The sequence below is a fragment of the Ambystoma mexicanum genome, chromosome 9, assembly GCF_040938575.1.
Source record: "Ambystoma mexicanum isolate Mex_15411 chromosome 9, UKY_AmexF1_1, whole genome shotgun sequence".
NCBI classification, from domain to species: domain Eukaryota; kingdom Metazoa; phylum Chordata; class Amphibia; order Caudata; family Ambystomatidae; genus Ambystoma; species Ambystoma mexicanum.
Window position 1 is genome coordinate 5,530,706 of NC_090931.1, and position 12,592 is coordinate 5,543,297.

At 51.5% G+C, this 12,592-nt stretch overlaps 1 protein-coding gene across 4 annotated transcripts in view; it reads left to right on the plus strand.

The window, feature by feature from the left end:
* The window catches only part of LOC138487603 (uncharacterized), a 277,207-nt gene that overhangs the window by 116,836 nt on the left and 147,779 nt on the right, over positions 1-12,592 (plus strand). For all 4 annotated transcript variants that reach the window (XM_069614071.1, XM_069614073.1, XM_069614072.1 and 1 more), the window contains exon 4: positions 7,678-7,841. In XM_069614071.1, the coding sequence (XP_069470172.1) occupies positions 7,678-7,841 (164 nt within the window). The remainder of the gene's footprint in view (positions 1-7,677; positions 7,842-12,592) is intronic.

The window sequence follows — 12,592 nt, forward strand, 5'->3', positions numbered from 1 at the left end:
ATCCCAGCCTAGTGCCATCATAGCACCTCCGATGAATCCCACCTTAGTGCCATCATAGCACCTCCCAGTGAATCCCACCCTAGTGCTATCATAGCACTTCCCAGTGAATCCCAGCCTAGTGCCATCATAGTACCTCCCAGTGAATCCCAGCCTAGTGCCATCATAGCACCTCCAGTGAACCCCAGCCAAGTGCCATCAAAGTACCTCCGGTGAATCCCAGCCTAGTGTCATCATAGCACCTCTGATGAATCCCACCTTAGTGCCATCATAGCACCTCCGGGGAATCCCAGACTAGTGCCATTATAGCATTGCCAGCCTAGTGCCATCATAGCATTCCCAGCCTAGTGCCATCATAGCACCTCTAGTGAATCCCAGCCTAGTGACATCATAGCACATCCGGTAAATCCCATCCTAGTGTCATCATAGCATTCCCAGCCTAGTGCCATCATAGCATTCCCAGTCTAGTGCCATCAAAGCACCTCCGGTGAATCCCAGCCTAGTGCCATCATAGCATTCCCAGCCTAGTGCCATCATAGCACATCCGGTAAATCCAATCCTAGTGCCATCATAGCAATCCCAGCCTAGTCCCATCACAGTACCTCCCAGTGAATCCCAGACTAGTGACATCATGGCACCTCCCTGTGAATCCCACCATAATGCCATCATAGCACCTCCCAGTGAATCCCAGCCTAGTGTCATCATAGTACCTCCCAGTGAATCCCAGCCTAGTGCCATCATAGCATCTCCAGTGAACCCTAGCCAAGTGCCATCACAGTACCTCCAGTGAATCCCAGCCTAGTGCCATCATAGCACCTCCGATGAATCCCACCCTAGTGCCAGCATATCACCTCCCAGTGAATCCCACCCTAGTGCCAGCATATCACCTCCCAGTGAATCCCACCCTAGTTTCATCATAGCACCTCCCAGTGAATCCCAGCCTAGTGCCATCATAGTACCTCCCAGTGAATCCCAGCCTAGTGCCATCATAGCACCTCCAGGGAATCCCAGCCAAGTGGCATCATAGCCCATCCGGTGAATCCCAGCCAAGTGCCATCATTGCACCTCCGGTGAATATCCACAAAGTGCCATCATAGCACCTCCAGGGAATCCCAGCCAAGTGCCAACATAGCACATCCAGTGTATAATAGCCATGTGCCATCATAGTATCTCTAGTGAATCCCAGCCAAGTGCCATCACAGTACCTCTGGTGAATCCCAGCCTCTTGCCATTACAGTGCCTCTGGTGAATCCCAGCCGAGTGCCATCATAGCACCCCTGGTGAGTTCCAGGCAAGTGCCATCACAGTACCTCCACTGAATAACAGCCAAATGCCATCACAGTACCTCCTGTGAATCCCAGCCAAGTGCCATCACAGTACCTCCTGTGAATCCCAGCCAAGTGTCATCACAGTACCTCCTGTGAATCCCATCCAAGTGCCATCACAGTACCTCTGGTGAATAGCAGCCATGTGCAATCACAGTACCTCTTGTGAATCCCAGCCAGGTGCCATAACAGTACCTACGGTGAATCCCAGCCAAGTGCCATCACAGTACCTCCAGTGAATCCCAGCCAAGTGCCATAACAGTACCTCCGGTGGATAACAGCCAAGCACCATCACAGTACCTCCAGTGAACCCCAGCCAGGTGCCATCACAGTACCTCCAGTAAACCCCAGCCAGGTGCTATTACAGTACCTCCAGTGAACCCTATCCAAGTGCCATCACAGTACCTCCTGTGAATCCCAGCCAAGCACCATCACAGTGCCTCCAGTGAATCCCAGCCTAATGCCAAAATAGTACCCCCAAGAACCCACAAGGTGTTTAAGGGCCCCAGTAAGGCAGAGGTAAGTTGCTCTGCAAGATGGTGCTGAGGGCCCCTTCGGTGTGCTGGTAACGGACCATCCAAGGTGCGTCTAAGGGGCCCTCGAAGGCGAAGCTAATGAGGTCTGCAAGGTTGTTTTAAAGGGCCTCCAAGGTGGAGCTTTGGAGATCCCCAGGGTGACACTCTGGGGCCCTCCAAGGTGGAGATATTGGGCCCTTCAAGATGGCTCTAAGGAGCCATAAAAGGTCACGAAAGGGAGCCTCCAAGGTGGGCCCTCCTTGTGAAATGGTTTGACTAGAGAGAGCGAAGGACCCAGCATGTTTAGGGGACATTAGGGTCACTGGGCCATCATGTACACTCTGGTGACTGGGTTTCTGTCTCATCAATGCTGTCCAGACAACGACAGTAAGCCCCCCACCCCACCCAGGTGTCTGAAACTCCCAATCTCACCCAAGGATGCAGGGGGTCACCTGTTCTATGCCAACCCCTCCACCCAGCACTGACAAAAAGGCTAAAAGTACACCCCACTGCCATGAACTATATCAAAGCAACCTCCTGAATAAAACTCCTAGAATATCTGAAGCCTTACACCAGGGGTCTGCTATTTTTCTTTCTCCCGATGGTTTGAGCTGCAACTCCCATCAGCCATTGCCAGCAAAGTCAATGGTGAAGGATCATGGAAGGCATAGACCAAAACATCTGGAGAGCCACAGGTTGCAGACACTTGCTTTATACACTTGTGTTGTAAGGTTTCATCCGAAGTCTTTCAGCAGGGCTGTTCCCTGGCAGATCCAATACCAATTTGAGATTACTTCCAGAAAGGTTCTAATGCCCACTCCCTGAAAGATCCTATTGACTCCCATATTCTTAAGCGATCAATGGGTCCTTTTACACCATGTGTTTGCTTGCTGCCAGGTCTTGGGCAATGCACTTGCTTGCTGCCAGGTCTTGGGCAATGCACGTGCATGCTGCCAGGTCTTGGGCAATGCACGTGCTTGCTGCCAGGTCTTGGGCAATGCACGTGCATGCTGCCAGGTCTTGGGCAGTGCACGTGCTTGCTGCCAGGTCTTGGACAATACACGTGCATGCTGCCAGGTCTTGGACGATGCACGTGCTTTTAGGATTGTACATTGTAGTGGTGAGATTTTTTGCTGGATCCAGAGTGAGGAGCAAAAGAATTGATTGCAGACCTGTAGTATTATCTTATGATGGAAAGGCAAAGGAGTTCCCAAACCTATTGCCTGGAGGGGCACTCTTCTTAAAGGGAATTCTGTAATTAGGAACATTGGCAACAGGTCTCAGTACCAGGAAACAGTAGCAGAGGAGTTAATACGGTCAGTTAATGGTGATTATAACTCAGAACACCAAAGAACGTTTAGCCTTAACATGATCCTTCGCCAGCTACAGGTAACTTGGTTTTCTGTGCGACGCTTGCCAGCCAGGGGTACCCGGGGTTTCTCCTTGGGTGGCCATGGTGTGTCCATGTTGGCTGCCATTGATATCCATCATTTCTCTGGGGTCGGCCAGGGTTACTTATGGTTTCTGAATGACCAACATGTGTCCATGCTGGTTCCCTCGGCATGTCTGTGATTCCGCATGCAGTCTCTCTCAGGGGTGTTGTGCGTGCTGGTTCCCTCGGCATGTCTGTGATGCCGCATGCAGTCTCTCTCAGGGGTGTTGTGCGTGCTGGTTCCCTCGGCATGTCTGTGATGCCGCATGCAGTCTCTCTCAGGGGTGTTGTGCGTGCTGGTTCCCTCGGCATGTCTGTGATGCCGCATGCAGTCTCTCTCAGGTGTGTTGTGCGTGCTGGTTCCCTCGCTATGTCTGTGATGCCGCATGCAGTCTCTCTCAGGGGTGTTGTGCGTGCTGGTTCCCTCGGCATGTCTGCTATGCCGCATGCAGTCTCTCTCAGGGGTGTTGTGCGTGCTGGTTCCCTCGGCATGTCTGCTATGCCGCATGCGGTCTCTCTCAGGTGTGTTGTGCATGCTGGTTCCCTCGGCATGTCTGCGATGCCGCATGCGGTCTCTCTCAGGGGTGTTGTGCATGCTGGTTCCCTCAGCATGTCTGCGATGCCGCATGCAGTCTCTCTCAGGGGTGTTGCTGGTTCCCTCAGTATGTCTGTATGTCTGCGATGCCGCATGCAGTCTCTCTCAGGGGTGTTGTGCATGCTGGTTCCCTCAGCATGTCTGCGATGCCGCGTGCAGTCTCTCTCAGGGGTGATGTGCATGCTGGTTCCCTCAGCATGTCTGCGATGCCGCATGCAGTCTCTCTCAGGGGTGATGTGCATGCCGGTTCTCTCAGCATGTCTGCGATGCCGCATGCAGTCTCTCTCAGGGGTGATGTGCATGCTGGTTCCCTCAGCATGTCTGCGATGCCGCATGCAGTCTCTCTCAGGGGTGATGTGCATGCTGGTTCCCTCAGCATGTCTGCGATGCCGCATGCAGTCTCTCTCAGGGGTGTTGTGCATGATGGTTCCCTCAGTATGTCTGTATGTCTGCGATGCCGCATGCAGTCTCTCTCAGGGGTGTTGTGCATGCTGGTTCCCTCAGCATGTCTGCGATGCCGCATGCAGTCTCTCTCAGGGGTGTTGTGCATGCTGGTTCCCTCAGCATGTCTGCGATGCCGCATGCAGTCTCTCTCAGGGGTGTTGTGCATGCTGGTTCCCTCAGCATGTCTGCGATGCCTCATGCAGTCTCTCTCAGGGGTGTTGTGCATGCTGGTTCCCTCAGCATGTCTGCGATGCCTCATGCAGTCTCTCTCAGGGGTGATGTGCATGCTGGTTCCCTCAGCATGTCTGCGATGCCGCATGCAGTCTCTCTCAGGGGTGTTGTGCGTGCTGGTTCCCTCAGTATGTCTTTGATGCCGCATGCAGTCTCTCAGGGGTGTTGTGCGTGCTGGTTCCCTCAGCATGTCTGTGATGCCGCATGCAGTCTCTCTCAGGGGTGTTGTGCGTGCTGGTTCCCTCAGCATGTCTGCGATGCCGCATGCAGTCTCTCTCAGGGGTGTTGTGCGTGCTGGTTCCCTCAGCATGTCTGCGATGCCTCATGCAGTCTCTCTCAGGGGTGATGTGCGTGCTGGTTCCCTCAGCATGTCTGCGATGCTGCATGCAGTCTCTCTCAGGGGTGTTGTGCGTGCTGGTTCCCTCAGCATGTCTACGATGCCGCATGCAGTCTCTCTCAGGGGTGTTGTGCGTGCTGGTTCCCTCAGCATGTCTGCGATGCCGCATGCAGTCTCTCTCAGGGGTGTTGTGCGTGCTGGTTCCCTCAGCATGTCTGCGATGCCGCATGCAGTCTCTCTCAGGGGTGTTGTGCGTGCTGGTTCCCTCAGCATGTCTGCGATGCCGCATGCAGTCTCTCTCAGGGGTGTTGTGCATGCTGGTTCCCTCAGCATGTCTGCGATGCCGCATGCAGTCTCTCTCAGGGGTTTTGCTGGTTCCCTCAGTATGTCTGTATGTCTGCGATGCCGCATGCAGTCTCTCTCAGGGGTGTTGTGCATGCTGGTTCCCTCAGCATGTCTGCGATGCCGCGTGCAGTCTCTCTCAGGGGTGATGTGCATGCTGGTTCCCTCAGCATGTCTGCGATGCCGCATGCAGTCTCTCTCAGGGGTGATGTGCATGCTGGTTCCCTCAGCATGTCTGCGATGCCGCATGCAGTCTCTCTCAGGGGTGATGTGCATGCCGGTTCCCTCAGCATGTCTGCGATGCCGCATGCAGTCTCTCTCAGGGGTGATGTGCATGCTGGTTCCCTCAGCATGTCTGCGATGCCGCATGCAGTCTCTCAGGGGTGATGTGCATGCTGGTTCCCTCAGCATGTCTTCGATGCCGCATGCAGTCTCTCTCTGGGGTGATGTGCATGCCGGTTCCCTCAGCATGTCTGCGATGCCGCATGCAGTCTCTCTCAGGGGTGATGTGCATGCTGGTTCCCTCAGCATGTCTGCGATGCCGCATGCAGTCTCTCTCAGGGGTGATGTGCATGCCGGTTCCCTCAGCATGTCTGCGATGCCGCATGCAGTCTCTCTCAGGGGTGATGTGCATGCTGGTTCCCTCAGCATGTCTGCGATGCCGCATGCAGTCTCTCTCAGGGGTGTTGTGCATGATGGTTCCCTCAGTATGTCTGTATGTCTGCGATGCCACATGCAGTCTCTCTCAGGGGTGATGTGCTTGCTGGTTCCCTCAGTATGTCTTTGATGCTGCATGCAGTCTCTCAGGGGTGATGTGCATGCTGGTTCCCTCAGCATGTCTGCGATGCCGCATGCAGTCTCTCTCAGGGGTGATGTGCATGCTGGTTCCCTCAGCATGTCTGCGATGCCGCATGCAGTCTCTCTCAGGGGTGTTGTGCATGCTGGTTCCCTCAGTATGTCTTTGATGCCGCATGCAGTCTCTCTCAGGGGTGTTGTGCATGCTGGTTCCCTCAGCATGTCTGCGATGCCGCATGCAGTCTCTCTCAGGGGTGATGTGCGTGCTGGTTCCCTCAGTATGTCTTTGATGCCGCATGCAGTCTCTCTCAGGGGTGTTGTGCGTGCTGGTTCCCTCAGCATGTCTGCGATGCCGCATGCAGTCTCTCTCAGGGGTGTTGTGCGTGCTGGTTCCCTCAGCATGTCTTTGATGCCGCATGCAGTCTCTCTCAGGGGTGTTGTGCATGCTGGTTCCCTCAGTATGTCTTTGATGCCGCATGCAGTCTCTCTCAGGGGTGTTGTGCATGCTGGTTCCCTCAGCATGTCTGCGATGCCGCATGCAGTCTCTCTCAGGGGTGATGTGCGTGCTGGTTCCCTCAGTATGTCTTTGATGCCGCATGCAGTCTCTCTCAGGGGTGTTGTGCGTGCTGGTTCCCTCAGCATGTCTGCGATGCCGCATGCAGTCTCTCTCAGGGGTGATGTGCATGCCGGTTCCCTCAGCATGTCTGCGATGCCGCATGCAGTCTCTCTCAGGGGTGATGTGCATGCTGGTTCCCTCAGCATGTCTGCGATGCCGCATGCAGTCTCTCTCAGGGGTGTTGTGCATGATGGTTCCCTCAGTATGTCTGTATGTCTGCGATGCCACATGCAGTCTCTCTCAGGGGTGATGTGCTTGCTGGTTCCCTCAGTATGTCTTTGATGCTGCATGCAGTCTCTCAGGGGTGATGTGCATGCTGGTTCCCTCAGCATGTCTGCGATGCCGCATGCAGTCTCTCTCAGGGGTGATGTGCATGCTGGTTCCCTCAGCATGTCTGCGATGCCGCATGCAGTCTCTCTCAGGGGTGTTGTGCATGCTGGTTCCCTCAGTATGTCTTTGATGCCGCATGCAGTCTCTCTCAGGGGTGTTGTGCATGCTGGTTCCCTCAGCATGTCTGCGATGCCGCATGCAGTCTCTCTCAGGGGTGATGTGCGTGCTGGTTCCCTCAGTATGTCTTTGATGCCGCATGCAGTCTCTCTCAGGGGTGTTGTGCGTGCTGGTTCCCTCAGCATGTCTGCGATGCCGCATGCAGTCTCTCTCAGGGGTGTTGTGCGTGCTGGTTCCCTCAGCATGTCTTTGATGCCGCATGCAGTCTCTCTCAGGGGTGTTGTGCATGCTGGTTCCCTCAGTATGTCTTTGATGCCGCATGCAGTCTCTCTCAGGGGTGTTGTGCATGCTGGTTCCCTCAGCATGTCTGCGATGCCGCATGCAGTCTCTCTCAGGGGTGATGTGCGTGCTGGTTCCCTCAGTATGTCTTTGATGCCGCATGCAGTCTCTCTCAGGGGTGTTGTGCGTGCTGGTTCCCTCAGCATGTCTGCGATGCCGCATGCAGTCTCTCTCAGGGGTGATGTGCATGCTGGTTCCCTCAGTATGTCTTTGATGCTGCATGCAGTCTCTCAGGGGTGTTGTGCGTGGTTGTCTGTTGCAGGACGCAGGCAAAGAGCTGCAGCGTGTTCACCTGGTTATAGAGTCCTTTCAGATGAGACGGCGCCTGTGGATGGAGAGCTACAACCCACAGTTAAAGGAAGAAGCCACACGAATTCAGCAGCTGACGGACAGATTTGAATATATGAAGACCTACGTGGAGATGAGGTGGGTAAACCAGTGTGCAAGGGAGTGCCAGCTGCCCAACCTTCCTCAATGTTGCGACCACCCTGAAACGGCGCTCTTATTTCTTTTAATTCAAAAGGACACCGTCCTGGCTGAGCACTCTTCTATCTTTTAACTCAATGTTGACACTGTCCTGGCTGAGCTCTCTTCTCTCTTTTAACTCAATGTTGACACTGTCCTGGCTGAGCTCTCTTCTCTCTTTTGACTCAATGTTGATGCTGTCCTGAATGGTCACTCTCTTTTAACTCAATGTTGGCACCGGCCTTGCTGAGCGCTCTTCTCTCATTTAGCTCAATATTGACACCATCCTGGCTGAGCGCTCTTCTGTACTTTAACTCAATCTTGATGTCGTCCTGAATGGTCACTCTCTTTTAACTCAATGTTGGCACCGTCCTGGCTGAGCGCTCTTCTCTCTTTTAGCTCAATGTTGACACCATCCTGGCTGAGCACTCTTCTCTCTTTTAACTCAATGTTGATGCCGTCCTGAAAGGTCACTCTCTTTTAACTCAATGTTGACACCGTCCTGGCTGAGCGTTCTCCTCTCTTTTAACTCAATGTTGATGCCGTCTTGAATGGTCACTCTCTTTTAACTCAATGTTGGCACCGTCCTGGCTGAGCGCTCTTCTCTCTTTAAACTCATTGTTGACACCGGTCTGGCTGAGCACTCTTCTCTCTTTTAACTCAATGTTGATGCTGTGCTGAATGGTCACTCTCTTTTAACTCAATGTTGACACCGACCTGGCTGAGCGCTCTTCTCTCTTTTATATCAATGTTGATACCATCCTGAATAGTCACTCTCTTTTAACTTAATGTTGACACCGTCCAGGCTGAGTACTCTTCTCTCTTTTAACTCAATGTTGACACCATCCTGACTGAGCGCTCTTCTCTCTTGTAACTCAATGTTGACACTATCCTGGCTGAGCGCTCTTCGCCTCTCTTGTAACTCACTGTTGACACCGTCCTGACTGCGCGCTCACTTCTCTTTTAACTCAATGTTGACACCATCCTGGCTGAGCGCTCTTCTCTCTTTTAACTCAATGTTGAGACCATCCTGGTGAGCGCTCTTCTCTCTTTTAACTCACTGTTGACACCGTCCATGCTTACTGCTCTCCTCTCTTTTAACTCAATATTGACACCGCCCTGGCTAAATCATTGTTCTCTCTTGTAGCTCAATGTTGACACCGTCCTGGCTGAGCACTCTTCTCTCTTGTAACTCAATGTTGACACCATCCTGGCTGATCGCTCTTCTCTCTTTTAACTCAATGTTGACACCGTCCTGGCTAACAGGTCTTCTCTCATTTAACTCAGTGATGACATCATCCTGGCTGTGTGCTCTCCTCTCTTTTAGCTCAAATTTGCCACCATCCTGGCTGAGTGCTCTTCTATCTTTTAACTCAATGTTGACACCATGCTGGCTGAGCGCTCTCCTCACTTTTAACTCAATGTTGACACCATGCTGGCTGAGCGCTCTCCTCTCTTTTTACTCAATGTTGACACCGACCTGGCTGAGTGCTCTCCTCTCTTTTAACTCACTTTTGACACTGTCCTGCCTGAGCGCTCTTCACTTCTCTTGTAACTCACTGTTGACACCTTCCTGGCTGAGCGCTCTCCTCTCTTTTAACTCAATGTTGACACCATCCTGGCTGAGCGCTCTTCTCTCTTTTAACTCAATGTTGACACCATCCTGGCTGAGCGCTCTTCCCTCTTTTAACTCAATGTTGACACAGTCCTGGCGAGCGCTCGTCTCTCTTTTGACACACTGTTGAGACCGTCCAGGCTTACTGCTCTCCTCTCTTTTAACTCAATGTTGACACCGCCCTGGCTAAATCATTGTTCTCTCTTGTAACTCACTGTAGACACCGTCTTGGCTGAGCGGTCTTCTCTCTTTTAACACAATGTTGACACCGTCCTGGCTGAGCACTCTTCTCCCTTGTAACTCAATGTTGACACCATCCTGTCTGAGTGCTCTTCTCTCTTTTAACTAAATGTTGACACCATCCTGGCTGAGCGCTATTCTCTCTTTTAACTCAATGTTGATAGCGTCCTGAATTGTCACTCTCTTTTAACTCAATGTTGACACCATCTTGGCTGAGCGCTCTTTGCTCTTTTATCTCAATGATGACACTGTCCTGGCTGAGCTCTCTTCTCTCTTTTAACTCAATGTTGATGCTGTCCTGAATGGTCACTCTCTTTTAACTCAATGTTGACACCGTCCTGGCTGAGCGCTCTTCACTCTTTTAACTCATGTTGACACTGTCCATGCTGAGCGCTCTTCTCTCTTTTAACTCAATGTTGACACCATCCTGTCTGAGTGCTCTTCTCTCTTTTAACTCAATGTTGACACCATCCTGGCTGCGAGGTCTTCTCTCTTTTAACTCAATGGTGACACCATCCTGGCTGAGCGCTCTTCTCTCTTTTAACTCAATGTTGATACCGTCCTGAATTGTCACTCTCTTTTAACTCCATGTTGACACCATCTTGGCTGAGCGCTCTTTGCTCTTTTATCTCAATGATGACACTGTCCTGGCTGAGCTCTCTTCTCTCTTTTAACTCAATGTTGATGGCGTCCTGAAAGGTCACTCTCTTTTAACTCAATGTTGACACCGTCCTGGCTGAGCGCTCTCCTCTCTTTTAACTCAATGTTGATGCCGTCTTGAATGGTCACTCTCTTTTAACTCAATGTTGGCACCGTCCTGGCTGAGCGCTCTTCTCTCTTTAAACTCATTGTTGACACCGGTCTGGCTGAGCACTCTTCTCTCTTTTAACTCAATGTTGATGCTGTGCTGAATGGTCACTCTCTTTTAACTCAATGTTGACACCGACCTGGCTGAGCGCTCTTCTCTCTTTTATATCAATGTTGATACCATCCTGAATAGTCACTCTCTTTTAACTTAATGTTGACACCGTCCAGGCTGAGTACTCTTCTCTCTTTTAACTCAATGTTGACACCATCCTGGATGAGCGCTCTTCTCTCTTGTAACTCAATGTTGACACTATCCTGGCTGAGCGCTCTTCGCCTCTCTTGTAACTCACTGTTGACACCGTCCTGACTGCGCGCTCACTTCTCTTTTAACTCAATGTTGACACCATCCTGGCTGAGCGCTCTTCTCTCTTTTAACTCAATGTTGAGACCGTCCTGGTGAGCGCTCTTCTCTCTTTTAACTCACTGTTGACACCGTCCATGCTTACTGCTCTCCTCTCTTTTAACTCAATATTGACACCGCCCTGGCTAAATCATTGTTCTCTCTTGTAACTCACTGTAGACACCGTCCTGGCTGAGCAGTCTTCTCTCTTGTATCTCAATGTTGACACCGTCCAGGCTGAGTGCTCTCCTCTCTTGTAGCTCAATGTTGACACTGTCCTGGCTGAGCACTCTTCTCTCTTGTAACTCAATGTTGACACCATCCTGGCTGATCGCTCTTCTCTCTTTTAACTCAATGTTGACACCGTCCTGGCTAACAGGTCTTCTCTCATTTAACTCAGTGATGACATCATCCTGGCTGTGTGCTCTCCTCTCTTTTAGCTCAAATTTGCCACCATCCTGGCTGAGTGCTCTTCTATCTTTTAACTCAATGTTGACACCATGCTGGCTGAGCGCTCTCCTCACTTTTAACTCAATGTTGACACCATGCTGGCTGAGCGCTCTCCTCTCTTTTTACTCAATGTTGACACCGACCTGGCTGAGTGCTCTCCTCTCTTTTAACTCACTTTTGACACTGTCCTGCCTGAGCGCTCTTCACTTCTCTTGTAACTCACTGTTGACACCTTCCTGGCTGAGCGCTCTCCTCTCTTTTAACTCAATGTTGACACCATCCTGGCTGAGCGCTCTTCTCTCTTTTAACTCAATGTTGACACCATCCTGGCTGAGCGCTCTTCCCTCTTTTAACTCAATGTTGACACAGTCCTGGCGAGCGCTCGTCTCTCTTTTGACACACTGTTGAGACCGTCCAGGCTTACTGCTCTCCTCTCTTTTAACTCAATGTTGACACCGCCCTGGCTAAATCATTGTTCTCTCTTGTAACTCACTGTAGACACCGTCTTGGCTGAGCGGTCTTCTCTCTTTTAACACAATGTTGACACCATCCTGGCTGAGCACTCTTCTCTCTTGTAACTCAATGTTGACACCATCCTGTCTGAGTGCTCTTCTCTCTTTTAACTAAATGTTGACACCATCCTGGCTGCGAGGTCTTCTCTCTTTTAACTCAATGGTGACACCATCCTGGCTGAGCGCTCTTCTCTCTTTTAACTCAATGTTGATACCGTCCTGAATTGTCACTCTCTTTTAACTCAATGTTGACACCATCTTGGCTGAGCGCTCTTTGCTCTTTTATCTCAATGATGACACTGTCCTGGCTGAGCTCTCTTCTCTCTTTTAACTCAATGTTGATGCTGTCCTGAATGGTCACTCTCTTTTAACTCAATGTTGACACCGTCCTGGCTGAGCGCTCTTCACTCTTTTAACTCATGTTGACACCGTCCATGCTGAGCGCTCTTCTCTCTTTTAACTCAATGATGACACCGTCCTGGCTAAGTGTTCTTCTCTGTTGTAACTAAATGTTGACAACGTCCTGGCTGAGTGCTCTTGTCTCGATCAACTCAATGTCTTGGCTGAGCACTCTTCTTTCTTTTAACTCAATGATGACACCGTCCTGAATGGTCACTCTCGTTTAACTGAATGTTAGCACCGTCCTGGCTGAGCGCTCTTTTCTCTTGTAACTCAATGTTGGCACCGT